General features: G+C 39.5%; 1 protein-coding gene across 1 annotated transcript in view; it reads left to right on the forward strand.

The window, feature by feature from the left end:
• The window catches only part of AFAP1 (actin filament associated protein 1), a 110,170-nt gene that overhangs the window by 63,124 nt on the left and 24,340 nt on the right, over positions 1–22,706 (forward strand). Inside the window, exons 4-8 of the mRNA XM_084204245.1 lie at positions 4,175–4,283; positions 6,866–7,077; positions 10,053–10,232; positions 19,437–19,529; positions 20,803–20,887. Of these exons, the coding sequence (XP_084060371.1) occupies positions 4,175–4,283; positions 6,866–7,077; positions 10,053–10,232; positions 19,437–19,529; positions 20,803–20,887 (679 nt within the window). The remainder of the gene's footprint in view (positions 1–4,174; positions 4,284–6,865; positions 7,078–10,052; positions 10,233–19,436; positions 19,530–20,802; positions 20,888–22,706) is intronic.

Consider the following 22,706-nt stretch of genomic DNA (forward strand, 5'->3'; position numbering starts at 1 on the left):
CTCTAAGGGTGGCACTTGGGTTGCTGGCAGTGTTTGCCTGCAGCACAGGTTACTGACAGGCTCTGCTGAGCTCACTGCTTTGCTCTGGAATCTCCACATCCTAAATCATTGCATAAAGGAAGGTATTGCTTTCTATTTTCTACAGAGTGTAAGTCTTCATCGGGGTATGATACATTGACATTTATTTTCCTTTGTCACTGAGACTGCTTTCCATATTGTAACCAGATTTTCAGATAGACTATCTGTAAGATAAAAGTTACTGTCTTGCTCAGAAGGGGAGGAAAAAGTAGTGTACCTCTGAGGATAAAGGAAGAAAGTTTATTTGTGGTCTGTGGAATACAGGTGGGCAGGTAGAGGGGAAGATGATAATATGCCATTAAATTAGAATGTCCATACAAGTATGTTTCAGAGTCCAGTAGGATAACAATTTCTACCATTTTGTTTCTTTCTCTTAACAATCAATCCTGTCAGCTGGAATTGGGCGTCCTGTGCACAATCCAGTCTCTAATTTCATCAGAGATCTCAACTCTGTAGTGTAATGATCACTTCATCTGCTTCTTGGTTTCAATTAAAGCAGCTCTCAGTTGGTCTCAAACCCAGGACCTGACAAACAACTTCATCAGTGCTCTTTCATTATTGCTGTTATTGTTCTGGACAACAACATATTGCATCTTTGTCCCTTTTCCTCCAAGGAGATAAAAGTAATTTCAGTTTCTTTTCTCAGTTCTTATTCCTGTGACTGAGAGAGGTGGTTTATCTTGAGGGGCAACATTCTCTAGGCTTTTTCTCTGTTGCCTCTCATTAAAACAGAACAAAACAAAACAAATTAAAAAGGAGAAATTCATGCTGATGCCTTCCTTGCAGGTTGCCACCTCTTTCCTCCTGATACCACACATGTTCTGGTCTTTTTTTTATTTAATCTTTTTACAGAATATGTAAATAATTTTGTGGGGTTTATGGCTTTTTATATTTTCAGGTAAACTATAAAGAAGTTATTGAATAAAGACTTCATTCATAATTCATAACTTCATCAAAATTCTTCCACTAAAAATTGCTGAGTGGAAAGAATGAAACAATACAACGAGCAATAGTAAAAACATTAAAGAACTGTAATTTAAGTAACTAATACCAGAATGCACACATACATGTTTTTACATATCTTGGTGGTCAAACTCATAAACTCCATAGCTGCCAAAAGATGTAGTTGTTTAGGGTACAGATTTGAGTGAGATTTTATTTTGTATTTAATCAATTGCAGGTTTTTTTAATATTAAAGCAGCCCCACTTTTAGCAGAAAGTATTTAATGTTGGATGTTTCTGTTTCTCCCTTTTAAAAAAAGTAATTTTTTATAATTGTTTTCAACTTTGTTATGGCAAGCACTGCAAAATGCATTTCAGAGGGGAGGGCCCAGTTAATTCAGCAATGGATTCCATCTGTGTTGACCTTGGCTGCACAGCCCAGCCCGCCCCAGCTGTATGAAGTAACTGGTGCTCCAGCAGGGTCGAAATCAGACAAGCACCATTTGTGTTTCATTTCCTTTTTTCTTTCTTTCTGAATAACATTTTGTCTAAAAACAAGGATTTTTTTTCTCTCCTGATCTTTATTGGAACTTCTCATTTGTCCTGGGATAAAATACAGCTTTGAAACCTTGGTGCTGTGTCAAGTCAAAATTGGAATGACTCAGGACATGTATTTCCTGGGTGAATGAGGTTCAATAATGATAGGAATTTCATATATTGTATGCACCTGATGGAAAAAAATGGTTTAAGGCTAGACCAAGAAATTAATTTGTCTAATGAAAAGGGTGGCATGAATGTATACTGCCCCAGGAACAAACCGTGACCCCAGTTAACTAGAACAAGTTTCTACCCACTTGTGTGAAGGGGGAAAATCAACTCTTTGGAGGCAGTTCTGCCTCTTGTGTTTAGCACTTCAGGCTACACAGAGGTGATATGTGTAGAGCAATTCATAATTGCTGTCAATTTTCCAACAGTAATGAACATATAATAATTTTTAATGTCCCTTATGGCTGTTGTGCAGCAGCAGCTAACCTTGAAAGACTCATTTATTTTGTCATAATGTGCAGGTTGTCAATTTGATTTTTTTTCAGCAAAATTATGGGATCACTACACTAAGAGTCATGTTTTTTCTTTATTTTACTTCTTTGACAGATAATTTCTCTAGCAAATCTGGTCTGTGAGGAAATCTCATTTGGTTCACATCATAGGTAACAGTGATTGCCAACTGTAATTTGTTAATTGATTGTGACATAAAAGTTGGCTGTATCATTTGATAATAGAAGTAATATTAGTGTAAATTTCAGTCTGACCAGGAATTTCTGTGTTCAGTGGTGAATCAGTTCATTGTTTGTGAAAAAGTTTCTCATTTTACTTGGTGTGCAAAGGTAAGTCCATGCTGGATGAGCTGAAGGGCAGGGTCAGTCATTAACTCCTTGCCTTCCTGCACTCTGGGAAGGCACAAGCACTGACCTGCAAGGTGGAATAACCTCCTTGATGGGAATTGGACCAGGGAGCCCTCCAAGGGTGGGACTCATTTAGTGATAGTGTCAAGAATGGGGTGACTGCTGTAGGTGTGTAATCAGCAGTGAGATTTGGAGATGTCTGGCTTTGAAATATTCAAAGATGAATCCAGCCCTGAAAGTGCCCACAGAAGTAATTTCACTGCAGTTAATGGCACATGTTATTAAAGCTCAGGCTCCTCCCAGGTATCATCAGGTCTGTAGCAAAAGAGGAGCACAGTCCCTGTGGCTTCATCTGTGTGATGTGGAAGAAGGCTCTGCTAGACTGGTCAGCCCACCTGGGGTACAGCCCAAAAGTGTCTGTATCTGTGTCTGACCAGGTTCTCCCTTCAGTATCTCCCTTTATTCCCTTAGTTTACGCTGGATCAGTCCAGTGCAGACAAACACCATTGCATCTCTGTCATTCCATAAAAAAAAAAAAAATTGAAAAACTGTTACTGCAGTAATGTAACTCTGAAATGCAACTCTGCTTGCAAGTTAAATTTTTGTGATCATGAAATAAACCACTGGTGCTGAAAAAAGGCTTCAGTATTTTCTCTAACACATAAATATGAAACTAAAAACCTGGGGCAAATATGAATGGGTTCCATGAAATACTGTTGTTTTGGTATTTGTTAAGGAAATAGAGCAGTAAAGTCATATGGAAGAAGTCACAGAGTATTAAATTTACTTGGTTATTATATCAGCATACCACCAATTGGTCAGTTTTAAATTAAAAACAGGTTTATATTTAAAAGAAGCATTTTAAAATTTGAGCTATTATTTGACATATTTATCATGTAATAGTTTATTGATTTTTCAAACTGTTCCTTGTTTGTGGATTACTTTTCACTATGTAGAAATAGCATTATAAACATTAATATGTATATTAAGAATTGATTTTCCATTGAAGAAACACCTACCATGAAAATATGATTCAATTTTCTGTCCTTAGTCTCTGCCAGCCCATGCTATTTAACTTTTCTACAGTGTCCAACCAAACTGCTGTTTGCTGCTCTAATGTGAATTATTTTAGGTGTAAAATGCTAATAAATTAACCTTAACAGCATAAAGTGATCTGTGCATGGAAATCTTTTTCCTACATAGACCCATTAGATTTTCAGTATTTTTACCACTTAATGCTGTTGTAAAGAAAAATTCTTTTAATGTAGCTGTAGTATTGATCTTGCCATCCTTAGCAATGACAAGTAGGATTCTACAGTGTTTATCATCTCCAAAGGACTCAGAGGACATGTAAGAAGGTTTTGTTTCCTTATCATGAGTAGAGGTGAAGGTCTGGACAATAATGATACATTTAAAAATGTATCAGCGTGTTATAAAGCATAATTAAGTTGCTTTACTCCTTCAAGTCTCAACCTTTACTTATTATTGTTAAATTATAGGAGGAAGGAACTTGAGATTTGGGCTTTCTTCTCATCTAAAAGATGCTACCTTGCAGAGCATCTGAATGAGCCCTCCAAAGCCTTGCCTTTAGAGATAGTTAATGTTAGAAATATTCACAAGAGCAGGGTTTATGAAGCTGGGTGCATTGGCACTGATCATGAGCAGATGTTCTGGCCATGTTTAATTTAACACCTTGCTTAATTAAACCTTGTTGGTCTGTAATCACTTTTTCTTTTTTGTTGTTTATTTAGCCACCAGATAATGGTCCTCCACCACTGCCAACATCCTCCCTTCCCGAAGGCTATTATGAAGAGGCAGTGCCACTTAGTCCTGGGAAGGCTCCTGAGTACATCACTTCCAGTGAGTGAGATATTTCCAGGCAGTTTCTCAGCAGTTGGTAATTCCAGTGGCCTTCAGCTTTTTCAGTGTTTGAGATCTCTCCAATCTCAAATACTCCACCTCTCCTGCTGCTGTGGTGATGTGTCATAAGAGTCACTTTGACAGTTTGGGCCAGTTCTGGTTATCCTTGCATTGGACTGGTTTGCAGAACTGTTTTGGTGTGCATTGGAATGGTTTGCAGAACTGTTTTGGTGTGCATTGGATTGGTTTGCAGAACTGTTTTGGTGTGCCTTGGATTGGTTTGCAGAACTGTTTTGGTGTGCCTTGGAATGGTTTGCAGAACTGTTTTGGTGTGCTCAAACCAGGCTCCTTTTACAGAAAACTAAACTTAGTACCCAAGGGAGGAGCACATAAACAGGTTTCAGCAGCTATTGCAGATAGAGGGTCCAAATTAGACATGAACCTCTTAGACTGCTTTGAAGCACAGACAACGGGGGCATTGGACCAGGAGTCCAGAGTTAAATATTGCCCAGAGTAAACCCCTCTAAATCGATCACCCTGTGAATGTGGTGGTCTCAGAAACTGGTACTGACCTGCACATCTGCCTGCTGTGCCTCTATTGCACTGAATTGCTCGCTAAAATAGACAAATAAAAGTGGAAAAAAATAAAAAGGAGCTGTTGGAAAGATGTGGTTTGCAGCGTTTCTGATGGCACATTGTGGAAAGGAATGAATTGGTCACAGCAGCTCCCAGAAGCCATGTGTGATGCCCGTGGCAGTACTTTTGTGACACTCATTCAGGGCAGTAGGCAGAGGGCTACCTCTGGCTGTCTACCAGAACGTCCTTCTGCAGCGCCCAAATGTTGTTTTTCACACCCAAACACTTCCCCAAAGAGCTGTGCACTTCAGTGGAGCTGTGCTGAGAGCACCCTGATGAAACACTGCAATGGCTGCTGTGACCTTAACACAGGGTCATTTGTGTACCATCTTTTTGCTGCTTTTTTTATTGGCTGGAGTAATTTATTACTTGTGTAGGGCTGATTTATCACTAATCATTATTTTCTATGGTCCAAAGATTAAAGGCATATCTTCTCCTGTATAGCCAATTTAATTATTTTAAATTATCTCTCTGTTCTTAAAACATGCATAGGAGTCACCTGAAAACTAAAATACTGTTCATCTGTATACTGCACAAACTGATGTTATCTAGCAGCTTTTAATTAACCTAAGAAATCCAAAGTAAGAAAGAGTTTCATGTGCTGGAAAGCAAAGGAAAGAACATACGGACTTAGAAGAGCAGCAGAATCACTCTTCTCTTCATTTCCTCCCTTGAAATGCTGCAGGGTGGTCCTGCTATATACCCTGTAACCCAGTGAGCTTCTGACTTGGGTTTTGTTGTTAAACAAGAGCCATGCTCAGGCAGGAAAATATTAACAGTGCAAATATTAATAGCACTGCTAAAAAATGACCTAGGGAAAAACAAGACAAAGCATGAAGCTTTTGTCTTGTTCTTAATTTCTTATTGTTCTTAACCATTTAAATCCATAAAAATATTTAGGATATCAGCTTTAAAAGTTCATTAATAATGCAATAATTTAAGTATATATATATACATTTAAAGCTCTGTGTGCATCTCACTTGCTGAGATTTTATATTTTCTTATGGTCTGAACTTTATCATATCTTAAAAATTGTGTTGAAAGAATTCCTCTCTTCACTGTTAATGAATTTGTTTTTAAGCTCAGTTGTGCAATTAGTAGTACATCTTCACTCATGCAAAATGTCCACTAAATGCATTTCTGTGCTAATTCGAATCAGGTACCAAAGTATATTAAAAGATATAACCGTAGCTGTTTGGAGTGTTTGAGATGGAGAAGACAATAAAAAAAAAGTGCTTGAAGTAGAATAAGTGCAAGAAGGCATCTATTGGGATAGATATAATTATTTAAGTAAACATGCCCATGGAATATTTTTGTAATGTCATTAATAGCAAGAAGACTTACATACCATGTATCTTACCTGTAAAAGTAAACAAGCCCTGAAGAAAATTGCAGAATACAATCATGAAAATTAAATATCTCTGACTTTCCCAAGTCCCTCTGGTTGGTTTGTAAGTAAGTGCTTGCATGTAGATGAAAAGAAGTGTGTATGACTTACTTGTCTGTGATTGGGGATTGTATGAAATGTTGTGGTTGGGAGATCCTGCCCCATAATGTGTTCTTATGACCTTTGCCATATGGGGTGTTTGTTTCTCGATGTGATGTACTAAAGCAAGATGAAGATGTTTCTCTGTGAAAGAATTACAGAAAATTAAGCTGTCTATCAAATAATATTTTGATGATGATGAAACTACCTTAAATTCTAGCTATGTATTCCCAGCTTCCTGTTTCATTAAAATTCACAAGGTGTCTGTATGGGTCTTGGCAAAGTATCCAATGTTTAATTAACATAATGCATTGATATTACTGAGCACTGAAACAGTAACTTGTTCATGGCTGACTTTCAAAAGCTTGAACTTAAAATGAACCTTCTTGAGGTTTTCAGTTATTTCAGTGTGCTTCATGGCTAAGTGTTTTAACCTAACACTTTTACACTTTTATTAAAGATTATGACTCAGATGCCATGAGCAGCTCTTACGAATCCTACGATGAAGAGGAAGAGGATGGAAAGGGGAAGAAAATGAGACATCAGTGGCCTTCTGAGGAAGCCTCTATGGATCTGGTGAAGGATGCCAAAATCTGTGCCTTCCTTCTTAGAAAAAAACGATTTGGGCAGTGGACCAAACTACTGTGTGTTATCAAAGAAAACAAACTACTGGTAATTCTTATTTTTAGCTAGCTGTATTTTCATTATACCTTTTAAATGATGTATTTATTTTTACAGGAATCTGATTTTTGGAATATGTTCTGCAAACAGTGGCCAAGTCTGCAGTAACCTTACCAAAGAGTTTGGTAATGATTTACCCAAGAAGCAGAAAAGCCCTGAAATTATAAGTGTATCATTTCACCACTTAGAACTTTGATTTTTATTTCACTTAAGCTTGAACCCCAGCAGTTCTCTCATATTGGAAAGAACATCTGGCCCATTATCTTCTAAAATATTTAATTTGGAAAAAAATAGTTGCTGAAACTGTAAATTCAGTCTTTCATTCCCTGCGGACAAAAAATCTCATAGGGAGCTCTGTGTGTGAACTGTTGGATCAGACTGCTGGAGAGAAAAGTCCCTTGTTGGACTGAGAATTTGCTTGGCAGCATATGCTGTGGTAATGTACACACTTTAAACTAAACCTTTGCCATCTGTTCTGCAGTAATTATGAGGCAGTATTCACATGATGCACAGCTGCATTATAAAAGGGACAGAAACAAGTGGATGTATTTATTCCTTAAGCAAATCTGTTATGCTTCTTTCTGGTTGGAGGCACCAGTGAAAGATTCCATGAATTATGTGCTCACAGATGTATTTTTGTTTTCTGAAAAGAGACCTTAATTGAGGGAAGCATTTACTGTGTGTTGTTATGAGCAAACTAATGCTTATATCAATCAATAAGTTGGGCTCCTCGGTGCTCCTGCCTTCTGATACAGTCCTTGCAGCCATTGTACCTCATTACATAGCAATTACTGCACTATCCTAAGTGGTAAAAACTGATTAACAAGTCATGGAACATTTTCTGTAGAACCCCTCTGTTCTACAGTGGTAGAGTGTAGTTTAGGTGTGTTCACTTTCCAAGTTCATTTGTGCTTATGGCAATATAGAAAGTAGCAGGATATGACATGGAGGTCAGGGATTTCTGAAAATACAGTTGGAATGAATTTGCTAGTTTGCAGTAGCTTTAATTTTTGTACCCTCCTGTATTTAAATGTTAAAAAAAAGTTCATTCTGATTCAGCTTTTATTATAATCTTATAATGCCATTATCCTTAATGCACATTTTTATCACCATATATCAATATCATATCAGGTTTCAGGACCATCTGATAACAGCTTGAAGAAAGGAAGGGAAGAAACAGAGAAACAATTTTTTCCCTGAAGTCATACAGCATTTGTTCTACAATTACATTTATTGTTCCATATAAAAATATGTTATTTTTTATATTTTCATTTCCTTTACCCACATGTGTGGTCCAAAAAGTGCTTTTTTTTCCTTATAGGGATCGTCTTTCAGTAATTCTATAATGGGGATTAAGAAAATAAAAGTCACAATAGGAGTCTAACGACCAAGTTACACAAGATTGGTTTATTGTTTGAAGGAGGACTTGGACAGTTAACTTATGAGATATGCAAGTAAAACAAATATGTGTTTTTAGGGATTAGTCATAAATGCAGCTGTCATCATAAAACAAAAATATTTTAATTAGAATTAGACATTTGAAATAACTTTTAGTAGGGAATTACTTTTCACTTAAAGTCCGTTAGGGACTCATTTTTCACTTAAAGTCTTTAAATATATACATACTTCAGTTTTAGCAATGTATAATTTTGAATAAAATATTTAGATTAATATAAAAGGAATTACAAGCTGTTTATTGGTTCTTAAAGTGAATAATGTTGTATATCTTCAAGATTTCATAGCTTGAAAGCTTAGTATTTTTTAAATGTTTCAAATGAAAAATCTGTGACCAAATTGGAGAAACTTTGGTGTAATGGGCTTTGGAGAGGGAAGGCTTGTCAGTGATCTGCAGAGTCTGGTTTAGAGTTGGCTGTATTTGCTCAGCCTGACTTGCAGTGTTTACAGCATACTTTGATCCATTTTCTTCCAGACAATTGCATCCTGGCATGGATACTGCTGCAGACATGCAGAAGTTCATGTGCTTTTCTCTGTTCACATAAATGCTCAGCTATTCTTTGTATGCAGATACTAGTTAGTCTTTTGATTGTCAGAGACCCCTCTAGTATCAGATGTCTTTTCAGCCTTAGTGCTTATTTGTATGACTGAAAGCACAGTTTACATAAGTATATAAAATAACTGTGCATTCATATGGAAACTTAAACATTGTTCTGCAGTCTTGGGGAGCCTCAGCTGTACTGATGGGTTGGAAGGTGGGAATGGAGATTGGGTCTGTAGGACAAGTGATGTAAAGAGGGAGCCCTCTGTCTTCAGATCACCATTTCCAACAGGGAACAGGCCATCAGTGACCCAGCAGGAATTGGCTGTTCCTTGACAGCATTTACTGAGGAGGGAAGACATGGAAGTACATCATTGTAGTCAGGAGCTTACAAAATGAAGTAGCATGGAAATTTGTGCAGGGACTATTCGACTGTATTAACTGAAAAAGTGTAATTTACCCACTTTCCATGAAGTTTTTTTACTTATCTCAAGAAAATGAACAGGTGAGTAAGGCATGTGCCAGTGTCTTTGCAGTTGCAGTGTGTAGGCACTGATGGAGATTTGCCTTCATATGCTGGCCTGTCACTGGAGAGCAAGGTAAACATCTGGGCTTTAAAAGTTACAAGTTTATTCTGCTGCTACATGTGAGTTATCCTAAATCACCCTCTTCCTACCTGGCCAAGGTCAAGATTGACTTATGAGGATAATGCAGAGACACTTAATGCTCTCCATGTGTTGTACCTGTCCTGCAATAAAAGGCATCTGTCATTGTCAGTCTGGAAATAATTTTGCTTTACAGAGTGGATGAGTTTGCTCTGGCTGAACTCTGTGGTGTGTGGTAAAGGGATGTGTAAAATATATTCACAATTTTATTAATTGGAAATATAGCATTTCTAAGTAATAAGAGATTCCCCCCAGGATTCAGAAGGATAATATCTAACTCTGGAACTTCCCTTATGTTTATTTAGTGTTACAAAAGCTCCAAGGACCAGCAGCCCCAGATGGAGCTGTTCCTGAATGACTGCAGTATCACCTATATTCCCAAAGACAGCAAAAAGAAGAAGCATGAGCTGAAAATCTCTCACCAAGGAGCAGATGCCCTGGTTCTGGCAGTGCAGAGCAAAGAGCAGGCAGAGCAGTGGCTAAAGGTAAGGGGGCTTTTCTGACCAGGAGTGTTCTACCCACAAAGTGTTGGCATTGCTCAGTGGCTGTGTACAAACTGAGACACAGACAACAACTTCCACACAAATCCAGGCCACTTAAATCCCATCTGATTTGGGACTGCAGGAACACAGACTTCAGCAATTCCTCAGGGTTAACCCAGTGCTGCTGCTGTGATGGTTTTCACTGCTAATAGCACAATAATCTGGCACAGAGAAGAGAGGAGGCAAATTCCCTTCCATCTTCTTCTCCAGTTCATTTTTCAGAACAATTTGGTGGTTAGGGCACACCTAAGGTGTGGAAGGTTCAAATTCCCTCAGGTGGAGGCAGCTGGCACTGATACCATTTTTGGCATGGTGTCACCTTTTTAAAAAGAAGATTCTCTGAGGACATACCTGTTTGAATTGCTCTGGATGGAGAAAAACCCTTCAGTTTCCTGAAGGCCATTCAAGTTTCCTAATTCTGATTTAGCAACATATCATCTGTTGTGGTTTGTCCTGCAAATGCAGACCAGAGAAAATGGGATTTTGTCATCTTCCATTCCTCTCTGTTCAGTGTCTGCAAACATGGAAAATCCCAAGGCAAGGGCTGCAGTTACAGATCCTAACCAGATTACTGGTATTTATGTTGGCCTTTGCCAGTCTCAAAGGTGGAGGTCAGTGAAGTAGTGTGGGAAACTATCACTGCAGTTGCAGTAGCAACTGTTTTAAGACCTTGAAATCTGGCCTTTTAAATACATGTATAAGTCTGAATGCATCAGTCTCATCAGGCATTCTTCATGCTGTGCTCTGATCTAACCTTATATGGTATTTATTTTTCTAAGAATAAATTGTATTTCCCCAAATACAATTGAATTAAACACATAGGAATTTCCTGATGGCAGATAGTTTTTCTGCAGAAGAGGGAGACATAAAATTCAGCTTAAGTGGTCTAAATTCTGCTGTGGGCTAATGTACTAAATGGAAAATTAATCTGTAATTTCCTATTTTGCAATATTTGAATATACCTTTTGGGGGTTTGAGGTTTATGTGTGTTTGGTTTTGGCTGTGACTTTGTATCCTAGCTCAGAAAATGCTCTATTGTCATTCTAATGGCAACTAATCCCAGCCATGTATTTGTTGTGCTTCTTCTAACATCAGTATCTTGTCCTAAGTTTTAAAGTCATGCAAGTGTCCCACTAGTTCAGCTAGCAGTTGAAAACCACTGATTGGAATGAAGAGAAGTTCATAAGTCATGTTCCCTTCCAAGGGAATTCCGCTGTAATTAGATCATAGGAGCTGCACCCTTATTTCCTGTGTTGTTCTGAATTTAGTAATTCTGAATTCACTGGCATCTATCAGACGTTCTTTCATAAAAATTGTTTTATTTTTTTTAATTGTATATAAAGCCTCCCCACACAGGCAGACAGAGCAGTACTAGATTTTTCCACATCCCAGATGCATTCCTGCTGCTTCAAAATGAGAAGAAAAAGAGGGATTTTGTGCAGTTGCATGTTCACACAGTTGTGTATTCTGTGTGTCTGCAAAGCATTTGGAGACAGTCTGACAGCACTTTATTTAGCTCCCTCATGCTGCAAAGCTCTCTATTCATGAAATCTATCAAGTACATGGCAGTGTTACTCTACTCAACTTCCAAGTCCTCAGTGCTGCTTCAGCCCTTTGCTTCTGCAGAAATTGCCTTTCCCACAGCTAACCAGAAATGATCTGTGCAGCTCTTGCAACAGCTCCAGCGTTTTCCAAAAGAAGTGTGGCCTTTGGAGAAATAAAATAAGCTTTGCTTTCTGTATTTTTGAAAATACACCAATATTTAAGATTTTTTTATTATTATTATATAAGCAATTATGTTTGGATCATTCAAGCCTTACCAAAAATTAGCTTCTAAAAATCATGTGTGGCTTTGTGTAGGACATGCTTACACTATGAAAGAGGTCACTGCTTCTTGGGAGATTTTAGCTTGTCAGTCAGAGGGCCAGGGTCCTTCCCAGTGCTCTGTCCCTTACATGTGATTTCTGTAGTTAATAAAATGGACAGGTCCAGAGACTGCCAATGAGAAAGAACTCTGCAACCACATTTTTAGAGCATAAGATGCCTTCTTGGTCAAAGATACTACACCAGTGTGTGCCACTTGAGGCAGAGTATCACCCAGGAGCAATGGGTTCTCATGAATTCAAATGTTCACTGTCACATTAAAGCTTTACACTTGATCCTAAAGAGCTCAAAATGCTTTTGGAGATCAGATGGTCCTTTGAAAGCTAAATAAATTTTTTTTTTCCAATTCATGTATGAAATCAGTACAGAATATGTTTATCAAGTAAATAATTTTAAAATATCTATTGGAAGACAAATTCTAAATTGATGCAGAATACTTTAGACCCTTTTTTTTGTAAAGATGACACCAAAAAAGCCCCAGCTGATAAACATAGTGCAAATGGAAGTCTAGACTGGAAACCACAAAGGGAGTTTCAGATTTACCAGCTAACAAATGCTTGATGAAAACAGAGAGCTGATGTCACCAAAGAGCCTGTCAAGATTTCAGAGGAAGGAGCAAAGCTCGTATAAATTCAGGCTAGAGCTGAGACCATCTCAGTAATATGGTGGGCAACAAAAAGTGGTGGAATTTTCCAGACTTGAGTCCTAAAATGTTCCCACAAAAATGTACATGAAAAAAATGTGTGTAGTCACACACTCTGACCCAAAAATGATCTTTTTCCATGCGTGCTTGAGCATATGTGCATCTGTGCACCCTTTTGTGGTCAAGTAAGGTCTGAAACTTTCCTGTTTGTCTCAGCACATCCAACAGACTGGTAAGCCTACACCTATTTGTCAGCATCCCTGGGAAATGCTGCATTAAAAACAAAAAGACCATGACCTTACAAGAAGATGCTTGTTCAGTGGCTTCATTTGTGCAGATGAATGTGCTCTGTGTGCAGAAGCCTCAGACGAGGCCACAGAAAACTGCACTCAGTATTAGAAATACATGGATGCCAAAGAAATTAAGTTGAGGTAACTTGTTGTAGAAAACTGGTAGAAGAAGGAAATGGTCACAGTGCCTGGTCCCAAGGCCTTCTCTTCCTCCTGACATTCCTCCTGCAAAATTGTATTTCTCATTTATCATGCATGAGGTGTAATCTGTCATTCTGGAGGAGTGGCCTTGATTTTCATTTTTCCCTAACATTAGGCACCCTTAGTTAACTCCTCTTCATTTTCTGGTGCTCTGCCACTGTGCAGCAATCTCTCCAGCTGAGGGTCTGTAATTGGGCAGTGAATCTTCCAGCCATAAGGAGACATTGCTTCATCTATCATTTTGACAATGCTCAGCCAGTTCTGAACTTGTCATAATAAGGAGGATATTTTGCCCTGAAGAGAGAATAAAATCATGGTTGGGACTGTATCCAGTCACCCAGAGGCTCTGCAGCATTCCTTGTAGGGCTGTTTAGCTGGTTCACCTACCCAGTTTTTCTCTCTGATTAACTGCATGTTATCTCTTATGAAAGTCTATGAAAATATCTCTTTTTTTTCACTGTCCTGAGTTTAGTGAAGGTAATGAAGTAACTTCTGGCCTCCAGTCTTTATGTGGACAGTTTTACTGAAGAGTAAACTAGTGACAGAGCTGTTCTTTAGCCAGTTTATATCAGCATAAAATTGAGCTTGTAACTGTAAACAGTGTGTGGCTGCTTTTGCTTTCTATGGGAATCTCCAGCTAGAGATCTTCAACACTTCAAGCATTTCTTTCTTGGCTTATGTAATGCTCCCGAAAGAGGTTGTTATCTGCATTTTGTAGCTGAGTAGAATCAAGTGCTGAATGGTCAAGCCCTAAAACTGACTAAAAAAAGTGGTTTTGGGGATGTATACTTAGCACTAGTGATTTCCATGCAGTGTTTGTTAATTTGTAAGAAACTCAAAGAATGTCCTGTGACCCCAGGCAGTCGGGCCAGGTTCTTTCTCCACTGCCCATCATCACCAGCAGCAAAGGCTGTGCAAACTAAATGAAACCTCCCAGGAATTGCACCCCTGTCATCTCAATCAGATGGTTTGAAATACCTCAGTCCAAGTCACAGCAAGGTCAGTCAGTTTGCATTAGAGCTATTTAGGGCCTCACCTGCAGAGGGGACAGACCAGACTGCACGTGGGAGTTTTGACCAGTCTGCAGGACTCTGCCAGTGGGCAGAGCTGGAGGATCCCAGCTTGGCTGTGAGCCAGAGTCTGTGTGAGTGTGTGAGTGTGTGTGTGTGACCAGCACCATGGAAAACAATACGTTATTTAAAAGAACCAGATGTAGATGTAAATTAAAAAAACCCAAGCAAACCCACCCATGAATACAGAACCACAAACATGCTATTTACTTGTTTTCTCAGTGATAAGTTTTTTTGGGTTTCCTGGCTAAAATCACAAATGCAAGCTGTCACAGTCAGAGCAGAACCCAGGAGGGCTGGGACTTTCACCACTAGATATTATTTATTCCTCCTCTCTCCTACTCACAGCTTTGGATGGAAAATCATTTTCATCACACCTAGCTCAGACTCACAGCCTGAAGTGCCATGAGCATCACCTCAGCACCCAGGCTGGGGATGCAGCCCCCTGGCACAGGGCACCTCTGCCCTTGGAGCAGCAGTGCCTCCTGCCACCCTCCCCAGCCTCTGGGGAGTGTCTCCTCCCTGGGCTCTGTCTGGTCCAGCAGCCTTAAATGGCAATGGACTTCATGGCAATAACTCAGGAGAAGTGATACAGGGCTTGTCTTGGTTGAGTAAGCCAGAAAAGTGTGTCTAAGGGGATGCACAGGCACTAAGGACAGGCTTACTGACTGCTGGGCTGCCAGAATCTCATCCTCACTTTGCTCAGACAAATGGCAGCAAGGCAGAAAGATTAATCTTTCCAGGTTAAGGGATAAATAATGCTTTCCAATACAGAATGTAAAGGGGGTTTCTTTCTAACACTTAAAGCATAGGTTGTGATGGGACCTTTCCTGCCTAAGGTTTTCCTCTAGGTGAAGTCCTTGGGGCATTTCTTCTGTGCAAAACACTAACAGGAGTTTTGCTGCTCTCCTAAGGAGGAGGGTATTGACACTAACATATGAAACAGTCCACAAGAAGGAGAAAATGAGGATTTAGTCATGCCAAAATGACAGAGAGTCCCAGAAAATCAGTACTCTTCCAGCACTGAAAAAGGAGTGTTTCAGGAATGGGAAATACTGACTTACAGCTGGAGCCAAACCCTTTCCCTGTGCTGTGTTGTACTTAGGCAGATTTCAGCTTTGCCATATTCCTATTTCCAGAGTTAAGTGGCAGAGCCAAGGGACACAGCCCATCCCATTCCCAGCAATTCCAGTATTTGCAAAACATGTGGGCAGAGGGGACAGCTGGGTGGGTGGCTGGCTGGATTTTTACCCTGATTACATAAAGTAAAGCAAATGTGCAGTCAGGCTGTGAGCTTTCTGTCTTGAGCTCGATCATATTAAAAGTGTGAGCTTCTCATGGGAGTTCCATGTGATACAAAATGCTGTGATCACATCCCTGTGGTAGGGAGGCTGTATCTTGAGCTCATCTATATATCCACCAGGAGAGAGGTCTGCAAGCTCCTCAAGCACAGGACAACTTTGAGTCTTAGTCCTTAACAGGTCCCAAAGAGATCAGCCATAAGAACTATCTACAAATGTGCTTTTACTCGTAATTTGTTTGGTTTCTGTGTGGCAGGGGCTGGCTGACAAGCAGCTGGCTTTCTGGTTTTACTCCAGAGCCAGGGCTTTTTATCTGGAGCTTGGAACTTTAAAGTAGCCAGAAGAATCTAATTTACTTTTTCTGACTTCACATGTTGAATAAATGTTGAGGAAGTATTTTGCCTCCAGTCCTGGTGTGTCTTTTAAAATAAGATACAAGAATCACAGAAATTTGTAGGTGTATGCAGGTATGAACTTTTTTATAGTAAATATTACTGCTTCTGTAGTAAGATAGTTTTAAAGAAAGAAGTATTCCAGACACACCATGTGGCAGAAATTCCACTGACTTCACCCACGGCTCAGGGCAGGGAATCTTTCCAGCTTCCTACCTACAAATATTTCTCCTCTGTGCCTTATGTCACTGCCCTCAAGGCTCTACTCTGATTTATATCCTGATCCACCTGAGGATTCAAGGTTCAAAGCCCAAGTCTGATGAGGAGCAGCTAGGGCTGTTTAACCTGGAGAAAAGGAGGTTCAGGGGGGCCCTTTGTGTTCTCTGCAGCTCCCTGAAGGAGGCTGTAGCCAGGTGGGGATCAGTCTGTTCTCCCAGGTAACGTGTGACAGGAAAAGAGAAAACGATCTCAAGTCTCACCAGAGGAGGTTTAGATTGGATATCCAGGAAAAATTCTTTCACTGAAAGGAACAGGCTGCCAGGGAAAGTGGTGGAGTCAGTCCCTGGAGGTATTTAAAATACTGTGTAGATGTGGCACTTAGGGACATGGTTGAGTGGTGCATTTGGCACTGCTGGGTAACAGTTGGACTTTGTCTTAGGGGTCTTTTCCAACTAAATGATTCTATAATTCTATAAATAAGGAATAATAATACAGTTCAGGTTGCAGAAGCTTTTTCCAGGTCTGCTAATCGTAACATGGTAATGGTAATTGTGGTACTTCAGATTCTTGCCATGGAATAACAAAAGATTATTTTAAATGCATTTGGTTTTGAGGCTATCCAAAGAAATACAGGGTCTTCAGTTTTCTGGTTACATTTGCTCATAGATTTTAAATATTTGAATAGATAGTCTGTTTATGATGTCAGTTTGATTTTCCTGGCAGATCACACTGTGTGTGTGTGTGTACATGTAATGTACAAAGGCATTTGTGGTGAGAAAAAGGGAGTTATTTCCTTTCCCTAATGTGTGACAAAACGTAAGGTAATAATAGGATATTTGCCATTATAAGGTATTCTCAGTGCATCCTTCCACATGGTGCCATTTTATTAAAAATAACACTTTTGGGGATTCCTTTTTTTTCCCTTTTCTGTTTTTGGAGCTACTGAGATACATTTGTTCATATTTTTTAGGCATTTCATTGCAATGGCTAAAAGTTTGCTGAACTCCATTCTTCACTCTCACTCACAATTACTTTTTAATGAAAATAGTAATCTTTTGTTTTCATATGGCTCCAGAAGATGGAACATAGAAAAAACTGACAAGAACTTTTGAGTCTTGTGATTGAAATTATGCAAGTTGGCAATACTGGTGGAATGTTTTATCCTTAAAATTTTGAGCTAAAGCTATATGCATGTGAAAACCAGATTTTTAATGGCAGCTGTCTGCAAATGTAATTACAGAGAGTGCATCCAGGCAACCATTACATATTAAAGACATTTCATCCTGGTGAGGTGGAGGAGGATGAGTTTTGTGCTGTGCATTGAACACAATTACAGTGCACATAGAAGGTGATGAGCAAGTCTTTGCCAGCAAACCTTTTGAACCCAAATGAAGTGTTGGACCCTTGAATTTGCATTTACTTTAGATCCTGCCACCAACTCCCTTTTGACAATGGGTCATTTTTTAATCAAAATTTAATTACAGCCCAATTAAGCACTTCAGCTTCTCCTTAAATATGTGGGGTATGATAAGAACCGGATTTACTTGAGTGCATGACTTAGCACATACCATTGAGTTAGTGCTGCCAAATCATTTCCCTCTGTTCTGTCTGTAACTCCCATTACAATCTGCCTTTGCCAGAATTAACTAACTGTGTGGTGTGAGCAGATGCTGAAAACATAAGCCATTGAATCAGGGTCATGCAGGAGACAGAAATGAATGTTCCCAGAAACTGTACAGTCACATTTCCCTAGGAAGAAAATAGCAGTGTATTTACACCATACTGAGGACCAGGGATTGGAAAAAAAAACCAGACACATGAAAAAATCTCATGATTTTGGGGAGTTCAGGGCTTTTCTTAACTCTGAGGTGCTCTGCTGCAGATACATCTACATTTTGTGTCACAAAGGACACCAAGTGCCATGAAATGCTGCTCTTGTTTCTGGAACAAAATGTAGGGTAGGTCAGACAGTCAGGAAGAGATGCTGAAGTGTGTTGAGATTCTAGCTCAGAAATAAAAATGTAGGTTCATTTCCCGGCTTTGCTTAGGTTTTTTTGTGTGTCATTGACATCATCCTTTTGTTCCTGGGTTCTTCCTCTGTAAAATGGGGCTGGTGCTCTTCCTTTCTTTATGGTGTACAATGCCTGTAATTTATGATGTGCTCCTGGGTAGCATAAGGGTCTTTGTAAGCCCATAAACATTTGATTTGTTTTAGCTTCACCCTTAAGGGGAGCTTAAATGCTGGGAAAGGACTGTTTGGTGCCATCCTTTGCTTTTTAGCAGTTTCCTCATCAAAATTGTTCAGTTTCAAACTCAGCATGAGCTTGGATCAAGAGCCTGTTCTCATCAGCACAAGCAGTTTCAGGATGATAATGGGCTGGTGGTAACCTCACAAGAGATAAAACCCTTAGCTATGGCCATGGGAAATCATCAGGCATCTTTACTCATTGTGTAGTTTTACATTTATGTAATTTCAGGTTTTTAAGTTCTTGAAATTCTATCAAAATACCAGCAAATTCCCACTTCAAGATTTTTCTTTAACTTTTTAGAACAGAAAGTGCCATTTCCGTTTGCTACAAACATATTTACAATTACTTTGACCTTTAACTCTTGTATAAATGTGCAATTATGATATAAAAATGCCCCAAAAATACCACTGTGCAAAATATTAACTCTAAGCTAACCAGCACTTCACTAGTTCTCTGGTAGCAAAAAAAGAGCAAATGTGTAGTGTATTATACAAAACTCTTGTGTACTGGCTTGAGGTACCTTGGATCCCATTTTCTCATCATTGTAATGAAATTAGTTTGGTGGTGTCAGCTCGGTTCATATTGCAAAATTAGCTCATGGAAATCAGCAGTTCTATTGGTTTCTTCTCTTAGGAGAGCCTTGGAGCACAGTCTGCTTAGAAACTGAAACCTTCCACCTCCAGACTTTATGTCTCCTTCAGGTCAAGTGAAGTCTCCTCTAAGTCAAGTGAAATGACTTAGAGAGGGAGCATGGAGAAGTTGTTGTAGTGTCAGCCTGCCTGACCCCTGCCAACCTAGTAGATGTCAGTGTGGTTCTCCTTTTACATCCATATATAATTTCTAATCTCTCTGATTGGTATTTTATGAATAATTAATAAGTTTTGCCTTGTCTCCTAAGGTTATAAAAGATGTGTGCAGCAACTGTACAGGAGCTGTAGACTCTGATGGGCCGTTGTCTAGTTCTCCAGTACACAAAGTGGAGCTGGAAAAGGTAAAGTTACCAAAATGGTGAATGCAAAATTCCTGGTGATTACTCAAAGAGCCATGAACAAGGAGCAGGCTGGCTTGGGTCCAGCTTCTCCTCAGCCACGGCAGAGTGCAGATTAATGGGTCTGGTACCTGTGCTGAGATGCAGAGATGGGCTGCAACAAATGCAAGCAGCCAGTGGGGTGTCACTCTTGAGGAAGAATAGATGAAGATATACCAGGGTTTTAAGGGAAAGTCTCTTATTTTGGGGAATTGAGTCCTTGAAGAGCTCCCTGGGCATGCTGAGGTCACTGTTTTGGCAGACTCTTCCAAGCATTCGTGTCTCAGTAGAGAAACTTGGCTACTCACACGTGGTGCTTGGCTACTCCCCTGCCTTGACTCAGCAGGATGTGAGAGCAGGAATTAGGGAAGTGAGCAGCTTTGCAGGGAATGATTGGTGCATTACTGGCACCAGTTTAAGCCCCTGCCCATTAAGGCATCCATATCAGCAACTCTTTCTGCAGCCCCTGCTTAAAAATCCCATTGACAGGGGCTTCACCACTTAGATCCTGATGGCAAGGGGCAGCCCTGGTTTCACAGGCAGAAGTGTTGTGTTTGCCTGTTTGCACACACCTGCGCAATACTGAAAAAGCAACTTAAAGTTTTTGACAAATAGGGTTTATTTCTAAAATGCATGCCGTGAAAAGCAGTAGTTTATCTGGTCATCTATTCTTTCTTGTGATAATCTACACATCTGCTTCATGGTTTCACCACTTCTGAGTAATGTGGTCATCAAAACTGGTCATAAGCTCTATCTACATCAACCCAGACCTCATGCCTAACCATTACAGAATAGTCAGTGCTAAGAATTTATTTCAAAAGCCTTTCTTGCACATATTGAAAATACTGGAGGACCTTGTAGGATTACACTATTTTCTGCTAAGTTGTAATTGCAAATGAATGTATGAAGCATTTTTAAAGATACAGCTTTTACCCTACTCATATCTGGTACATGTAATTCTTAATTGCAACATTTAGAGTCTAGAAATACATATGGTGAATTATGAATATTGCACTGATTTTTAATACACTTTGAAATATATACTATTTTATTGTTTCTGTGATTTTCTAAAGCCTCTAAAACTTAAGTTTTCACTATCTCCTAATTCTCTTCCAAGTGGATGAGAGCTTGAAAGTGTGTTTTCTTTCATAGTAAGTCTATTTTTGAAGGGACTTGTGACATTTGATTTTATGAAGATCCAAACATTGTATGTCAGCTGATCTCTTTGCCCCTGCAGAAGCTGTCATTTGAGAGGCCAAGCTCAGATGGGGAAGGTGCTGTGGAAAATGGCATCACTACCGTGTGCAATGGTAAAGAACAAGGTATGTCTGGTGTAAGTAATGTGTGCTGAGAGAAAGGGGAATACCTCTCTTTTATCTTTCCAAAAAAGTAAAATTTTTGAATGATTTTATTAGGATTCAGTCTAACTTGAAAGTTGAGCTATGTCAACGAGAATTCCTTCAATTTTGGCAGCAATATTTGATATTACTGTGTAGGTAAAATCAATATAATTAGTATGAGGAAACAGAATATAGAAATTCTGATTTGGCCTTTTCTGTGTTTAAAATAAGTACAGGTTTTCAAAACTTGGGCGACCACTATAGGCAAATAACAGTTTTTTAGTAATTGTATAGTGGCAATATTAACAGTGGTGTAAAGCTTCTAAGCAAATAAACTATCATTAAATACTAGAAGGAGAGAACCATGCATATATATATATGTGTGTGTGTGTGTGCACAGACACCTTCATATATAAACTATCGTATTACATATGATTATTTACATTAAAAATACATAGTCATTCAGTATCAGTGAGCTTTTGAGTACATATGTGTATAATTTTGCATATGCTTCTTTGGAGCCCTGCATTTTCTGTAGTCCTTATCATCTTACAAAGGTAAATCCCAAATCCAGAGGGAGTTGTGGCCAAGTTATTTCTAATATTCTCAACCCTTATCTCTTCCCTCCTCCACGAAGCAGAAGAAATTCTGTGCCTTGCTGTCAGATAAAGCATTTTCCTGCTGCTGTTAGTGAAGGGTAACATGAGCTGAGTGAGCCCTGGGTCAATACTGGCCTTGGTGCCAGCTCTGTCTCGCCTTCTGATCTTGTCCCTTCTCTCCTGCCTGGGTCATTTTCCAGCATTTCCTGGCCATACAGATCTCTGCACAGTATGGGACAGTATCATGGTTTGTGGTGTCCTGAAAGTCGTGGTACATTTTTACTTTTTTTTTTTTTTTTTTTAAATAAATTTTAAAATCTTTTATTAAGCTTTTATAAAACTCTGAAACCTGTGGAGAATCATCTGGGACCCAAAACCTGTGTTGGCCACGATATCCAGAAATACCTGGTGGCCCAGGTACCCTGCAGAAGGTGTGATGATGCAGCTGGGCAAGCAGCCCAGCTTAGGTGCCTCAAGGAGGCAGTTGAAAATTGACTTTCAATGCATAGTAAGAGAAATTAGGGGCATTAAAGACTGCAGGAAGACTGAGGTGTCCTTGGAGAGGTTCTGCCATGCCTTTTTAGAAGGGATAGGAAGTGTTTCAGGCAGTAGTACATGGGAAGGGAGGCTTCAGTGAATGATCATCTCCAGCTGGCACCAAGCCCCAGCCTCTGCTCTGCTCTAAACCAGCTGCTTGCTTTGCTCTCGGGAAGGAAATGAGAATAAAAGGCTTTTGTGAAAAAAATCACTGGCAATTGGGCAATTAGTATATTCTTTAGACTCAAAAAGATTAAGTCATGAAGGCCTTATTTCTGCTGCCTCTCAGTTCTGCAGGGAAAATAAATCAGCAATGTAAAGGGAAGACAGGACAGGAAAACAAACACTAGAATGGGCTTATTCCACTGTCTGTTCATGCTTGTGGGAATGATTCCTTTTGGTTTCACTCTCAGAGAAATGAGATTTTCTGTCTCTGGCCTTTTTCCATGCTTTTCATCTACCTCTCAATAGCTACAGTCAGCCTTTGGCTGCTGCTGTGTGGGATGGAAACCTGTCTGAGGGCAGGTGTGTGCCCCCAGAAAGGGGTTCCTGAGCTGATGGGATGGGGGGCCCTCCTCCCTCCAACAGGGGAGCCTCATGCATGTTTAGAGAGAACAGTGTGAGTTGTGAGCACCCTTCTCTTGAAAAAGATAATGAGTTGGAGT

This window comes from Fringilla coelebs, assembly GCF_963513975.1.
Source record: "Fringilla coelebs genome assembly, chromosome: 4".
Taxonomy (NCBI): domain Eukaryota; kingdom Metazoa; phylum Chordata; class Aves; order Passeriformes; family Fringillidae; genus Fringilla; species Fringilla coelebs.